Source organism: Schistocerca gregaria, chromosome 2, assembly GCF_023897955.1.
Source record: "Schistocerca gregaria isolate iqSchGreg1 chromosome 2, iqSchGreg1.2, whole genome shotgun sequence".
NCBI lineage: Eukaryota > Metazoa > Arthropoda > Insecta > Orthoptera > Acrididae > Schistocerca > Schistocerca gregaria.
This window is the reverse complement of record NC_064921.1, coordinates 874,695,917-874,710,779: the sequence shown is the minus strand read 5'-3', so window position 1 is coordinate 874,710,779 and position 14,863 is coordinate 874,695,917. Positions and strand designations below refer to the sequence as shown.

The 14,863-nt window shown below is 38.8% G+C and overlaps 1 protein-coding gene across 16 annotated transcripts in view; it reads right to left on the bottom strand.

Annotated features, from left to right (window-relative positions):
* LOC126335281 (serine/arginine repetitive matrix protein 1-like) overlaps nucleotides 1-14,863 on the bottom strand; it is a 135,249-nt gene that overhangs the window by 35,571 nt on the left and 84,815 nt on the right. For all 16 annotated transcript variants that reach the window (XM_049998349.1, XM_049998362.1, XM_049998356.1 and 13 more), the window contains one exon: nucleotides 3,434-3,641. In XM_049998349.1, coding sequence (XP_049854306.1) covers nucleotides 3,434-3,641 — 208 coding nt within the window. The remainder of the gene's footprint in view (nucleotides 1-3,433; nucleotides 3,642-14,863) is intronic.

Genomic DNA, 14,863 nt, shown 5'->3' with positions numbered 1-14,863 from the left:
TAAACACAATACACTACTTTCATACTTAATACTTTCTATCTATTGCATATAGCTTTAGGTTCCTCTCCTTTTCTTCTCATGGCAATTTCTTCCACACATTTAACTGTACATACTTCAATTCTGATTATTTATCATACCACACTGGTTTTTCACTTCTTAAATATTCTTTCACAACATACAAATTTTACTTTGTCCTCATATCGTGAAGTTTCTTGTTACATAATGTACCTTATCATATTTGTACACAATAAGGGAGGGGAAGAGTAGCTGTTCTTTACAATCTTAGGTAACCATGTTATACATTACAGCATTTTGTTGAAGCTGCAGAAATCACTACACACACTGCCTTATTCATTTACAGTGTTCCTTAGTCAACTCGCCTGTGCGTTCTATCAGTTTGTACACCAAAAAACGTATCTTCTTTGAGCCCAAAAGTATCCTCATGGTGATAATAGCATCCACTATCAAAACTTTTACAAAATCAAAATTGAGCTCCTTACATTTTACATTCAATTTTTTCCTTAATACAATCCTGGTGATTTCATTACAAATATGGGAGATCATTATCTCTTCATGCAATTTCCAACTTCTTTCTTGAATCCCGTTAATGATTTTTTGGGCAAATTATTTGGACTCTCTTCATCTCCTTCTATGATTACCATCTCATCTATTAATTTTCTGGTTCAGCTCCTTCCATTTCAGCCAATGAGTCGCCTGTACCTTGTTAAATGTCCGCTCCTTTTACCTGTCAGCATCCATTGTTTTCTTCAACAACAATGTCTCACTGCCGTTCCGTTCATTTCTTCTTGTTTTCTTAATTCTGAACATTATCCAAGCTTTTCTTATACACTGCTCAAAAGAATTAGGGAAAAATGGCTTCAGGATTCTCCCACACTCCACTGAGCAACAATTGAGGACTAGGTAAGATACCAAATTTCCCAAATTAAGTACACAACAAAACAACATTACATCTCATTCACTTACATAACAAGAAGTCAAATGTCTGACAAGTGTTGAGAAGGTGGAAACAATCATTCATCCTGTCATATCGGGAGCTTTTCATTGGACTTTGTGTGACACCTTCAATAACTTCTATGCCCTCCATGAGTGTTTATCTCCATCTGACACCTTCATTGCACATCCCGTTTAAGCCTATGGAGGTCACCCTGTGGTTCCGTTCCCATTCTTCACTGCGAGTCCTTGAGGGTTCTCGATAAGTCTACGGTGGACCAAGACAGCCACAAACACTTCTGTCAAGTAGGTCCCACACATGCTCCATGGGGTTTAGACCAGTACTCACCACTGGATCCTGCATTACTTCAATATCCAGGCTTTGGAAGACATTCCTGGTAATGCCTCCTAGGTGGGCCCTGGTATTACTGTGCGCCAAGATGGAATTCAAGGCCACCACTATGCGCAGTAGCCACATGGTCCAACAGGATCTGTTCAATGTACTGTCTTACTGTACAGAGATGAATGACGAGATCCCTACAGCTATGCCTCACCACACCATAGACCTTTGGCCAAATCTGTCAATTTCCTGGATAACATTTGGCAGGTACCGCTCACCAAGGTGCCTCCATGCACTAACACAGCTGTCACCTTGTTTCAGAGGAAATCTGGACTCTTCTGTGAATAACACGTTTGGCCAGTAACAAAATTCGCTAGTTGATATGAGAATGGCAGGACTGAAGGCAAGATGCAAAATATTGTGTCAAGCAGATACTCAAACAGGAAGTCTGGATCATAAGGTCCTTTCTTGTAAGCTATTCCTTAGTCTGATCAGACACAGTGACACCAGTGGCCCTTCTGAGATTCTCTTGTAGACCTATGGCAGCAGCCGCACGATGACCCGGCACAGAGATGGCCAGGTATCTTGTCTTCACAAAGGGTTATAATGCGTTGGTGACCTTGCCCAACTCGCCATGTATATTGACCTATCTGTGTGTAAAGTGTCCACAAATTATGGATGACAGACAGTCATTGGAATCTGCAACAACACATTGGAAAGACCATCCTTCTCAGATCAAACAGAGTGTCCTCTTTACTTGCATTGCTTTGCATTTAGACGTCATGTTTCATGTGCCTGGTTCAATACAATGTCCACAAATTACAACTGTTGCCTGTATACCTCACTAAAGGTACACACTTCCAGTACTCACTTTCTTCTGAGGGGTCACCTGATACTATAATGCATTATACAACAGATGGCAAGACTTTAGTTGTCATACATACTGGAAGCAGTGACTCAGGCTATTCAATAAGGCCATAGGTATCAGCAGTATCAAAATAGACTTAACATACTGGACATTGATACATGTGTTCACCTAATTCTTTTGAGTCGTGTATTTGAGAATTCCATTAAAATTCTTTTTCATGATGTGTATCACCTTGCACTATGAACAAATTCTCTCTCTCTCTCTCAAATAGAATGATCTAGTTGCATTTTCTGCTTGTATATGCATCACATTACTTTTTCTTTTTTAGTTGTGTTTATCTTCTTATTATGTACTTCAATCAGAATATGCTTTGTATATTTTCCCACACACACTTATTCCATTGCCTCTTCTGATCTCCTTTTAGTTCAGCCACTTCTCATCCACAATGTTAATTTTTGTTCTTGATGTTACAGATAAAGAGTTTTCCTTTTATCTTCTAATCTTCCCACTTCTGTCTGTGCTACACAACTACTTTCTTCAGGCTAATGAAATTTGACACTGCTAGCTCTGTTGCTACTGCATTACAACAAATTTCTTCCTCGGTGGTAACATCTTACCATTTCAAACTAAGCTTTGTGGATTATTATACAGTTGAATGCAGTCCTGCTCATTCCCTTGTTTTCCTATCCTGCTGTTCTTCCAAAACAATGTTTCATATTTCCATTTAGTTCACTGCAAAACAATCAATAAACATGTTATCTGCTGAATATCTGTTTCTGCACTTAAAAGTCACTTTTGTTATTTGTTCCTGTTTTTGTTTTAAGCATTTCCTCTGTTGTAAAATATGTATATACCTGTTCCCCACTACCCCTCTATATTCTGTCTTTCCAAATACTTCAGAATTCCATGGTGTCTTCTCTCTTACTTAGAGTTGCAGAAGTCTTAACTCCTAGTAACTAGTGCTCATTTTAAAATATCAAACTTACAAAAAAGTTTCAGCACCTGCCTTTATGGGTCATATTTCTAAGACTGAAATGAAGAACAATATGTATCTATGTTCTAATCCAAATCATGACTGTTCTTTGACTGTCACATGTATCATTCATATGATATAAGATCTTCCTTTCATCAATCTTGAAAATTCCTACAATTCAAAAGCATCCAATGTTCAATGAATTCTGTTATGTTCATCTACTTGATGATTTGACACTGACTGCCACTCCTAACTGAAAATTCCTAGTATAAAGTTCTCAATTAAAAAGCTTTGCTTTTACCTCTCATAGCGATCATCTCTCCTGTCCCTTTCATACCCAGATGTAGAAGGACGATCATAGTCACGATGAGTACGACCATAATCACGATGTGATGTCAACGGTGTTGCAGACTCACGATGTTCTGGTACATAGTATGCGTCACGTGATCGGCCTTCTGAGTAACGTGGTGGTGGAGGTGGCGAAGGTGGCTCATAGCGAGAATGGGAACCTGTTAGTTATTTAAAGATCCAATAAAAGAATAAGTAACACTAAAAGATCAAAACTAAGATAGACTGAAAGTACAGACTCAATACAACACTTACAAAAACTGAAAGTCGTTAAACTTTAAAGGATTATCATGTAAAACAAAATATGCACTTATTACACTTATGCAGAGGAAATAAAATTAGTTAGGTTCCGCCTCATATAATTTATTCGTAAGTGGACAGAGAACTACTTGTCGAAACATGTTCCATTGGAATTTATGGCTAGACTTCACTACATAATATCTAGTGACACACAAATATATGAAGTGCCTTAAATGGCCTCCACTACTATCAGTATAACAACACATCCACAAAAGTTTGTATAAGTCAAACATGCTGTACAGTGTAAGGTAATTGTCTCTTCTCTTATTTGCCTGTTTCAACAAACTTTTGTGGATTGTTAGCTGTGATAGTAGTCTTTAGACAACAAAACCAAATTTATAAGATTGAATCCCCTACAGCTCCCCCCCCCCCCCCCCCCCCCAAAAAAATTATATTCTCTCAGAATAAAGCAGCATTATTTATGCCAATCATAAACAAATAACACTTCAAAACTCGAGCAGAAAACACACTTCAGAAACATTTGCGAAGTGCACCAACAAAGTAAGTTTTCATATTTTTTTTATTTTTTAACAGAAAACAGTTACATGAAAAACTTTATTAGCAACATATACAATAACGTTTCAGCTATTTTTTGACATGGTCACCAAAAGCACTGAGCCACCTGTCATATTGTGGGATCAGCTTTTGTATTCCTGTGTCACAGAAGTCTGCCTCCTGTGAATGGAACCAGCGCACAACAGTCATCTTCAGCTCTTCGTCATCGTCAAAGTGCTGACGGAGGGGCAGGAATTTCTTGAGTTAAAAGAAAAGATGGAAATCTCTAGGAGCATGATCAGGTATGCATGCTGGATGATCAAACAGCTCCCAGATGAACTTCTACAAAACAGCTGCTGTGCGATGAGCCATATGAAGACGAGCATTGTCATTAGCCAGCACAACACTCATTCCACACCTCTTTCTGTATGGCACGTCACAGTGTCCACATTGTTTCACCCGGGCAGGAAAACAATGCCCTTCCTGTCCCAGAACACAACGCACATCACCGTGTGCACCGACATAGTCTGTATTAATTTCATCTTCATCAGAGTTCCACTATGACACCAAGGCATGGACTGCTACTTGGTTTTGGGGTCAAGTGAGAAATCCAAGCCTCATCGCCCATATCTATCCTGTCAAGATACTCGTCGCCATCATCATGATACCACTGCATAAGGTCAGTGCTGCTCCAAAGCATTTCGTTTTGTGCTTGAGTGTCAGGTTTTTCGGCACCCACCTAACAAACATTTTCTTGAACAACAGGTGCTTAGTGACAATTTCATGAAACAAGGATTGCAATATCTACAGAAAACGGGCTGCTGGGCTCCATAATCGAGAAGCGAGAGTTCTCCAGGATCCGCTGCCATACCAGCTCAATCACATGATCACGATTAGTGATGGCCGTCCACTGCACTCTCCATCATGGACACTTTGATGACCTTCGGGAAAAAAGCCTACACTAGCAACACAACATCCGTTTACTCACGAAGTTCTGCCCACAGACCTATCAGAGCTGACAGTGAGTTTTGATGGGTGCTATTTTTTATGCGTTGAGGAATTTTATTACTGACCAAACCTCAGAGGCAGCAGGAGAACAAAGAAGAGCTGCCATTTCACGGAACTGCTGCTGCGGTACTGGCACCAGGCGGGACCTGTCCGGTTACACATGCAAAATTGTCCCACGTAAATTGTCTACTTTAAAGTAAACAACACCGGGAAACTTATTTTCCGGATGTGCTTTGTAGAATGTTTGTTCTTAACAAGAAAATATATTTCTTATATAACACTTCTTACAAATCGTTCTTAGGAGATTTTTTGTAGGAAAGTCTTAAAACGTCTGTGGTATATCAGGAGTGTACGCTACCGTTTGTGACAATTGTGGTACCATGAATGAGGCATGTAAATACAAAACATGTTCAAAATGGGGTATTTATGTAATGATCATACTTCACAACAGTATGGTGCATGCATTAAATGAAAAGTGCCAACTAACTAGCCACGTAGATGAATTTAACATAGTGAATCATCATCCCTCAGTAACTATACTTGGCTTACAGCAAAGGGCTTCATGTGAGCAAATCACAGTGTTGCATGTTTTGACATCGTATGAGGCTGCACTTTGTGGAAAATAATATTACTTCAATTTGCACAATAGCAAGGTATTATCAAGCATATGCGACATGACAAAGGTGAATACCATGGGCTGCTCACAACTGCATGTAATCTCCAGAGCAACCACTGAATCAGGAGGGAATATCTAAGTTTTCAAGAGAACTTTTGGAGCTAAACTCAAAAAGATCAATCCTAGAATACAGGTTTCAAAGATTGTTCTGGATGTTTAGTGGGTACCACTTCTTCATTGACTCAGCCAGTCATCTGACTTATCTCCTAATGCACATGCCCAATATTCACCCATTTTCATTAGCAAATAAAAATTTACTTTCCATATGCCACATAAATAGAACAGCATCGATAAAAGTACACTGTCCATAAACAACCATTCACGTAACTTATTTTTGGTGAATGGATAATTTATTTCTGTCGTCGATTGGATATTACACTGAATGATGCCTTATTTAAGTCACTGATGACATCTTCAGATCCCTAGAAAGAAATATATATAATATGGCTGTTTCTCAGCAACCGTATATAATTTTCAAATATAGGAATTATAAAGCCAACATCAGATGATGTTCCTAGCTAGGCATGTGTGTGAAAGGCTGGAACTTGTTTCGTTTTATTTTATTTTTTCACTAGAGCATAGCTGACCACTGCTCTCTCTCAATGTAATTTTACAGTTTATCAAAATTTCATTCTTATGAAGATGTCCTTAGTAGGCGTAGAAATCTAAAGCAATGTACCTGTTATCGGCAACTTTTGGCTGTGTAATCCTATGTTGTGTGTGTGTGTGTGTGTGTGTGTGTGTGTGTGTGTGTGTGTCAAAAATGCCATGTTAAATAGACAGAAGCAATTAGACCTACTTCATATTGTAGTGTGCATATTATTGCAGGAAATGAGATGTAACTTAACAGTTAACTTTGCAAAGTAGTACACATGTTGTACTTGGGGGAACACCGAATTGTACTCCTTCAACTACCTGTGAATGGAGTGGAGGAAGATAATATTACTCGCGCCGTTGTACCGGTGAGGATTGCTGCATGATGAGAGGACATAAAACGTACAGGTTAAGCTCTTGCTTCCGGGCCAGCAGACATACGACAGGCTATGTCTAAGAATCTTATCCATACTACACAGCACGTATTTGAATTCTGATTTTTTTTTATCATCTAGTTAGCTGAATGTTGCGATAGTTTCACATATTCAACTCAAATATATGCAACTGACAAAAGTACACATTCAGAACAATTTACAAACCACTCCGACTTGCGAAACACACCTCCATTCATTAGCAATTAAAATCATGTTGCTCTCCGTAGGGTGTCCACATTAAAATTCCTGTGGAAAATCATGCAGTTGCATAAGGAACAGCATTTTTGTATTCAAAATCAAGTTGTTACAAGCAGTAGTGCTAACTGTAACATACCATAAACTCCTTTTCTTATGCCAAATGCAATAAATTTGGCATTGCTAGTATTGTAACTGGGACTACCACCTTCTACATCAGAACACACTGCACGTGACTACTCTGATGTGCCGGTCTGTTTTCCAAAACCAAAAGCTGTTTGGGATTTTCCTGGATTTATTCTAAGAAAGAGCACTATTTGCTTTTATGTTTACTTAAATAAAAAATGTTTTTTTCTTTGAAAACTCCACCCTGAGTAAAATGCATTGCTTCTCTCTCTCTCTCTCTCTCTCTCTCTCTCTCTCTCTCTCTCTCTCTCTCTACCCATACACATTTCAGTGGCAATACACTGTCATCATTGTAGGTTCTCCTTTGTTCTGCCTAGCAGTGCATTTGGTTTTTCACACTGCTGTATTTGTTTAGTAATATGGCTTATGTTCAAATACAATCTGCCATCCACAATTTTGTTGTTGGTGGTAGTGCATTTCACATTGTCAGAACTGCATTACGTACCATAAACGCTGAAACAATGCATGTTTCGAATGCTTAATCGATTGGAATGATAGCTGTGCAGCAGAAGATAGCAGTGTGAAAGGCAAGGGTGAATTCCAAGTTTGTTGTGCATTTATATTAGCGTATCTGGTTACTTTAAGGTATAGTCATCCTTGTTAACATCCAAATATATAAAAGCTCATCGTTCATTAATATTTGGCTTTAAACACTGAAATGAATTTATCTTGTAGATACAACATTTCCTAATGGATGCATGCTAAATTTATATATTAACAGTCACAATAACAACAAATTTTCACATATGAAGTTCCAAGATGGTAATCATCCATCACTGACTGAAACCAGTCACCACTTATCTAAAATCGGTATTATGCCAAGAATGGAATTTTTTAATCTTTACTGGATTATTGTCATACTCCAAAGTGATATAATACTGTAACACATATTTCTGAAGTCAGAGTGGTTAAATTATGAATGTAACTGTCATGTGACACTTTGAAACATTCCTTTGCTTTCTGCTAAGAAGTGTTCTAAATGTCTTGAGCGTGTGCTTGCTACTGAGGAAGTCGTTGGGCTCTTCTTTCCTTACTCTATACCATGAATCTTTTAATAATATTTATAAAATTACAGTCCTTAAACATATCAAAGCAGTGGCAACCAATCAACATTTCAAAAAGTGGATATACTTATATAATAAGATGACGGAAGTTTCTGAATATTTCCTGCCTAAATATTTCAACACTCACTTTTCTTTCCATCACAGGGTTTATCTAAACTGCACCATTTCTAAGATTATATATGACCACACAGATCAATGTGTGTGGCATTGATCAATAACTTAACACATATTACAAAATTAGTGATTAGTGCCCTTCTTAATAGCACAAATCACAAAACCATAATTAGTAAGACATGGTGTGCAAAGATATGGTGTTGACGTCCAGCATGTAACGGATGATAAACGCAGGTATGTCTCAGCTCCTGTATATTCCTGAACTTGCTAATCACAAATATGAGACCCCACTCAGCCATCTCTTCTGGTTGAACGTGAAATATTTCAGTCTTTGCAACTGGAACACACGATATGTAGTTCTCAGTGCATCCAAAATGTAAATCACATTTCTCATTTTTTTGTAAAATTAAATTGGATGAATTTGTTCTCTCAATAAAAAGATGCTTACAACTGAGATTAAATATCTAATGAACAACAGCATCACTGGAGTCACTTTGTTTCCATTTCTGCTATCCGTATTATTAATCATTAAATCAGCACACAAATCAGCAAACATATCTGATGGTTGACTCCATATACCAATTGTCACACTTTACAAGGAAAGGTCCCCAATGGTGAGATCAACTTTCTGAAACCAACTATACAGAGATGTAGGTTAAGGTCCCAGATATCACACCCTGCAACCATTCATCCTAGTGGCCCCTAGTTCGTGAATAATAATAATAATAATAATAATAATAATAATAATAAACTGAATTTTGTGTGATGCTCTACAGCTTTAAGAAAGAAATATTAAACAAATTTGTTGTGTAGCATAATGATTACAATACAGTCTCCACATGCAAAGTGTTGTGGGTTTGAATCTTGTGAAGTGCCCTGAAATTTTTTTTCCAAATTCTTACTGAAATGACTGATTTTTTTCAGGATATTGGTTTAACGTGTTTTTTTAATTTTTATTCATTTGTGACATCATCTTAATAACCGTGTTAATTTTTTCAGTTTGTTTAATTTTTTTCCCATCATTCTTTTTACACTTTAAATCTTTGTGCAAGTGAACTTAATTACTTTCATTTGTCTATCATAAGATTTAATCATTTGAAAATGGCAATCTATCGGGGGTAAAACCAATTTATTTATACTGAATGTGCAACAGTATCAAAAAAGTATTTTTCATTCAAGATTTACCTATTTGGGGTGGTAATGCTCATACAAACATTTAAAACATAAATTCCTATCGCATTAGGGACAAAATAATGCAGACGAAAATTTAAACAAAATAAGGGATGGTAATCAAAATGAAATTCAAGGAAAATAAGGAATAGAAATAAGACTGCAATAACATGGATGAAAGTGTAGGACGATAAAATGCATGAGCAAAGAGCCAAAGTGAAAAAAATATGATAGTAAGAAAAATAAGAGCAGATGGAAAATGCATACAATGAGGAAAGTGGTGCAACAGGAATAGAAATTTAAAAAGAAGTACCTTTTCAATCAATTAATGGAATATAAGTAATGACCAGTCATTTTGATAAAGATTTAAGAATAAAAAATTTCATAGCACCTGATGAGATTTGAGGCCATAACCCTTGCATATAAGGACTGCACCTTAACCAGTTCACTATGCATCCAGTCCATAGGCCATTCCTTGTTTATAGATGTAACCCTCACATGAAATTCTGAAATTCTTAACCATTGATTCATCACGAACACAGCCCACCATAGTGAATGGCTGGAGCTTTTGGTATCTGGGAACTTAACTTGTATTACCATACAGATGGTTTCAAAAATTCTGTCCCACTGCTGAGGACCGTTCGTTGAAAGTTTCAAAAAGTTCTTGGTACACAACCGAAATATTTGATAACAGTGAACAAATGCACTGTCCAAATTTTATACATGGCCTGTCCTGAAGGGAAATTTTGATGACAGATTTTCAAAAGCTTTCCCCACCTGCAATCCAATGGAATACAATCTACTCTATCACATCAATTCTCTCTCTCTCTCTCTCTCTCTCTCTCACACACACACACACACACACACTCAAGGGAGGGCATGGGGGGGGGGGGCAGCAGAGGGAGAGGAGATGGAAGGGAGGGGGCCTATGGAAGTATGATCTTCCTAAGAGGATTCTTACCCCATGTTGCTTGGATATATTAACAACGTGGAGCTCCATCGTAATTCACTAGCGCTCACCATAAAGGCATCCCATTACATATTCTTTACGTCATAATGCTGTCTGAAGCCGGAAATAGGATTTGCATTACCTGTAGTTAGAAACTTATTTAACAAAGTACTAAGTTCACTAATAGCCTTTAAAATTGCTAAAGCAAGAAGAAACGCAGATGATAAACAGTTATTCATTGGACAAATATATTATGTTAGAACTGACATGTGATTACATTTTCACCAATTTGGGTGCATAGATCCTGAGAAATCTGTACCCAGAATAACCACCTCTGGCCGTAATAACTGCCTTGATACACCTGGGCATTGAGTCAAACAGAGCTTGGATGGCGTGTACAGGTACAGCTGCCCATGCAGCTTCAACACGATACCACAGTTCATCAAGAATAGTGACTGAAGTATTGTGACGAGCCATTTGCTCGGCCACCATTGGCCAGTCGTATTGAATTGGTGAGAAATCTGGAGAGTGTGCTGGCAGGGCAGCAGTCAAATATTTTCTGTATCCAGAAAGGCCTGTACAGGACCTGCAACATGTGGTCGTGAGTTATCTTGCTGAAATGTAGGGTTCCGTAGGGATCAAATGGTAGAGCCATGGGTCGTAACACATCTGAAATGTAACGTCCACTGTTCAAAGTGGCATCAATGTGAACGAGATGTGACCAAGACATGTAACCAATGGCACCCCATACCATCACACTGGGTGATACGCCAGTATGGTGATGACGAACACACACTTCCATGTGCGTTCCCCGCGATGTAGCCAAACACGGATGTGACCATCATGATGCTGTAAACAGAACCTGGATTCATCCAGGGGAAAAAAAGACGCTTTGCCATTCGTACACCCAGGTTCGTCATTGGGTACACCATCGCAGGTGCTCCTGTCTGTGATGCAGCGTCAAGGGTAACCACAGCCATGGTCTCCGAGCTGATAGTCCATGCTGCTGCAAACATCGTCTAACTGTTCATGCAGATGCTGGTTGTATTGCAGACGTCCCCATATGTTGATTCAGGGATGGAGACGTGGCTGCACGATCTGTTACAGCCATGTGGATAAGATGCCTGACATCTCAATGCTAGTGATATGAGGCCGTTGGGATCCAGCACGGCGTTCCGTATTACCCTCCTGAACCCACCGATTCCATATTCTGCTAATAGTCATTGGATCTAGACCAACGCGAGCAGCAATGTCGCGATACGATAAACTGCAATCGTGAAAGGCTACAATCGAACCTTTATCAAAGTCGGAAACATGGTGGTACGCATTTCTCCTCCTTACACGAGGCATCACATCGTTTCACCAGGCAATGCCGGTCAACTGCCGTTTATGTACGAGAAATCAGTTGGAAACTTTCCTCATGTCAGCACGTTGTATGTGTTGCCACCAGTGCCAACCTTGTGTGAATGCTCTGAAAAGCTAATCATTCGCATATCGCAGCATCTTCTTCCTGTCGGTTAAATTTCGCGTCTGTAGCACGTCATCTTCGTGGTGTAGCAATTTTAACGGCCAGTAGTGTACATACTCACATTCATGCCTAGAGGAATCCCACAGAGGGCGTATAGGCCTACTAGAGATAACGATCACACAAATAAATTATGGCTCTCCCTGTCACTGATCTAAGACGGATGTTCAGTAAGTAATGCAACACATTTTTGTTTTGTTTTGTTTTTGAAAGCAGTTTGGTTTTTATTCAGGATTCCAGTACAGCATGTTATTCCCCACTCTTCTGGCTACAGATCTCTATTTTTCAATAGAATCGCCGCTCAGTGTGACAACTTACGCCACATTACTAAGAGGACCTGTGTGCTTGCATGTCACCACTGCAGTGGTCGACTTCGGAGCCAACGTCTTGCTGCATCAATAATTTCCCCATCATGTATGTACTGCTTCCCGTGGAGTGCACATTTCACTGGGCCAGACGGATGGCAATCAGAAGGTGCGAGATCAGTGCTGTAGGTTGGATGAGGAAGAATTGTCCATTGAAGTTTCATGAGCTCCTCTGGCGTGTGCATACTTGTGTGATGCCTTGCGTTGTCATGGAGAAGGAGAAATTCATTTGCATTTGCAGTTACAAACATGCTGAAGTCGTTTATTCAGTACCCTGATGGCTGTAGCACGTCATCTTCGTTGTATAGCAATTTTAATGGCCAGTAGTGTATCAATATGTGTAGCGTATAGTATTGTTTGTAAGTTTTGGGTATCTATTTCAAATGTGAGACGAAAAAGTGCGTGGTACTTAAAAATATATCTACACACTTCCCCTTTCACAATACACATGGATGCATGTGTACATTATGTCAAATTTTTTCACTCCTGTTGCCCCAGAAAAAGAACAAAATTCATAATATGTTAAGTACCTGCAATAAAAACTCACACTTTATACAAACAAAGTTATTCTGCTAAATCTCCTATGACTGCAGCAAGTCACGTATCAGTAGTGCTGAGTTATGGAAAAACAATGAAGAAAGATAGCAATAAAAAATTGTGTGCTACACTAGGGAGCAGCAAAACTGGCAGCTTGGAGGGGAACGTCAGTTCTGCCGCGACCCGTATCTTCTCTCAGTTTCTAAGTGCCAATGAGAAGCCTTGTACGGAATCCAGCTTGGTCGATGACAGTACATACTGTTTCTGCAACAGATGAGTTCCAGACAGCTTCTTATGAAGTAATAACTACCAAACAAACACTTATACTTAACAGCATTTATGTGGCATCTCTGTAGTTCATTCATGTTTTGCTGCTACCCAGCATTCACTCATGTGATTGCTGTGTGAAAGAGTTTTACATTTGCAAAGAGTCGTGATTTTCATAGCGTAGTACAGTGTGTCTCAAAAAGAACGATATGATTTTAAAGCACATTGCAAAAAAACTTGACACAAACATGAGATGAATTGCAAGATACTCCCAAAATGTTTTAACTATGCAATTACAAATGCTCCGTGCTTTCACCAGCAGCAGCATAGCCAACACTTGACAGTAGCTCAATTCATCATAAACTTTATACAATGTTTCCACTTTCACAGGAAGTTATGGCGGCTGTTATTTTGTTCTTCACTTCTTATATGAACACACTTTCCTTCACATATCTCCTGAAGAAGAAGAAGAATCACATGGGATCATGCCCAAGAAATCTTGGAGGCAAAGAATGCAGGGCAGTTGTTCAGGATCCTGTGAGCCTTATCCAGCACTGAGCTATCTTCAAATGCTGCAGAATTGTCTTTTTCCACAACTTCAAGACAACTCCAATGACTTCATTTTCCAACAGGGTGAAGCCCCACCCCATTGGCACAACACCACACATCAGTTTCTCAATTGCACTATGCCTCAATGCTGGATATGTGAAGAAAATTGTGTTCATCTCTTTTTACTTTGGAACACGGAAGAAGTGAAGAACAGAACAACAGTCACCATAGCTTCTGTAAATGCAGATACAGTGTGTACAGTTTATGAGGAATTTAGCTACTGCGTTTGTGTTGCTCTTGGTGGATACACAAAGCATTTGTAATAGCATAGCTACAACAACAGATTTGTAAGTATTTTACAATGAATTTCATATTTGTAATATAAATAAGAAGTTTTGAAATCAGGTTATTCTTTGTGAAACACCCTGTATTATTTTTGTTAGGGAGTTATGATGACTGAGTTTAAAAGATATACAGAGCCAAAGACAGACAGGCAGTCAGTCATACATGAACCACACAAATTTCTTTGTGACATTAAAAGCAATGTAAGCAGAGAGAAAATCTTGATGACGCAACATACTCCAACAGCAGTCAGGGTGATTCACTATGAGCTGTACACAGAATATCTGCACAAACACGAGCAATTGAAACTTCTGGTCAAGAAATGAAGCATAAATCTGTGAGGAAAGATAGTAGTGGAGGAAGAACTGTCAACGATTTTGTTGACTTCCAGAAAGACCCTCTCTACCATACTGTATTGCAGTTTTACAATTGTGGTTAGTGTCCTACAAAGGAGAAGGCACAGATGTTTCACATGACAAGACTGCTTTCACAAGTGGCCATCATTGTAGTGCAAGAATTCTGAAAATCTTTGCGGTTCAGGTACAGAATATGAAATGATGAAGGCACATTTCTGATGAAGAGATCCAATATTGTAGCGGCTAGGGCAACTTTT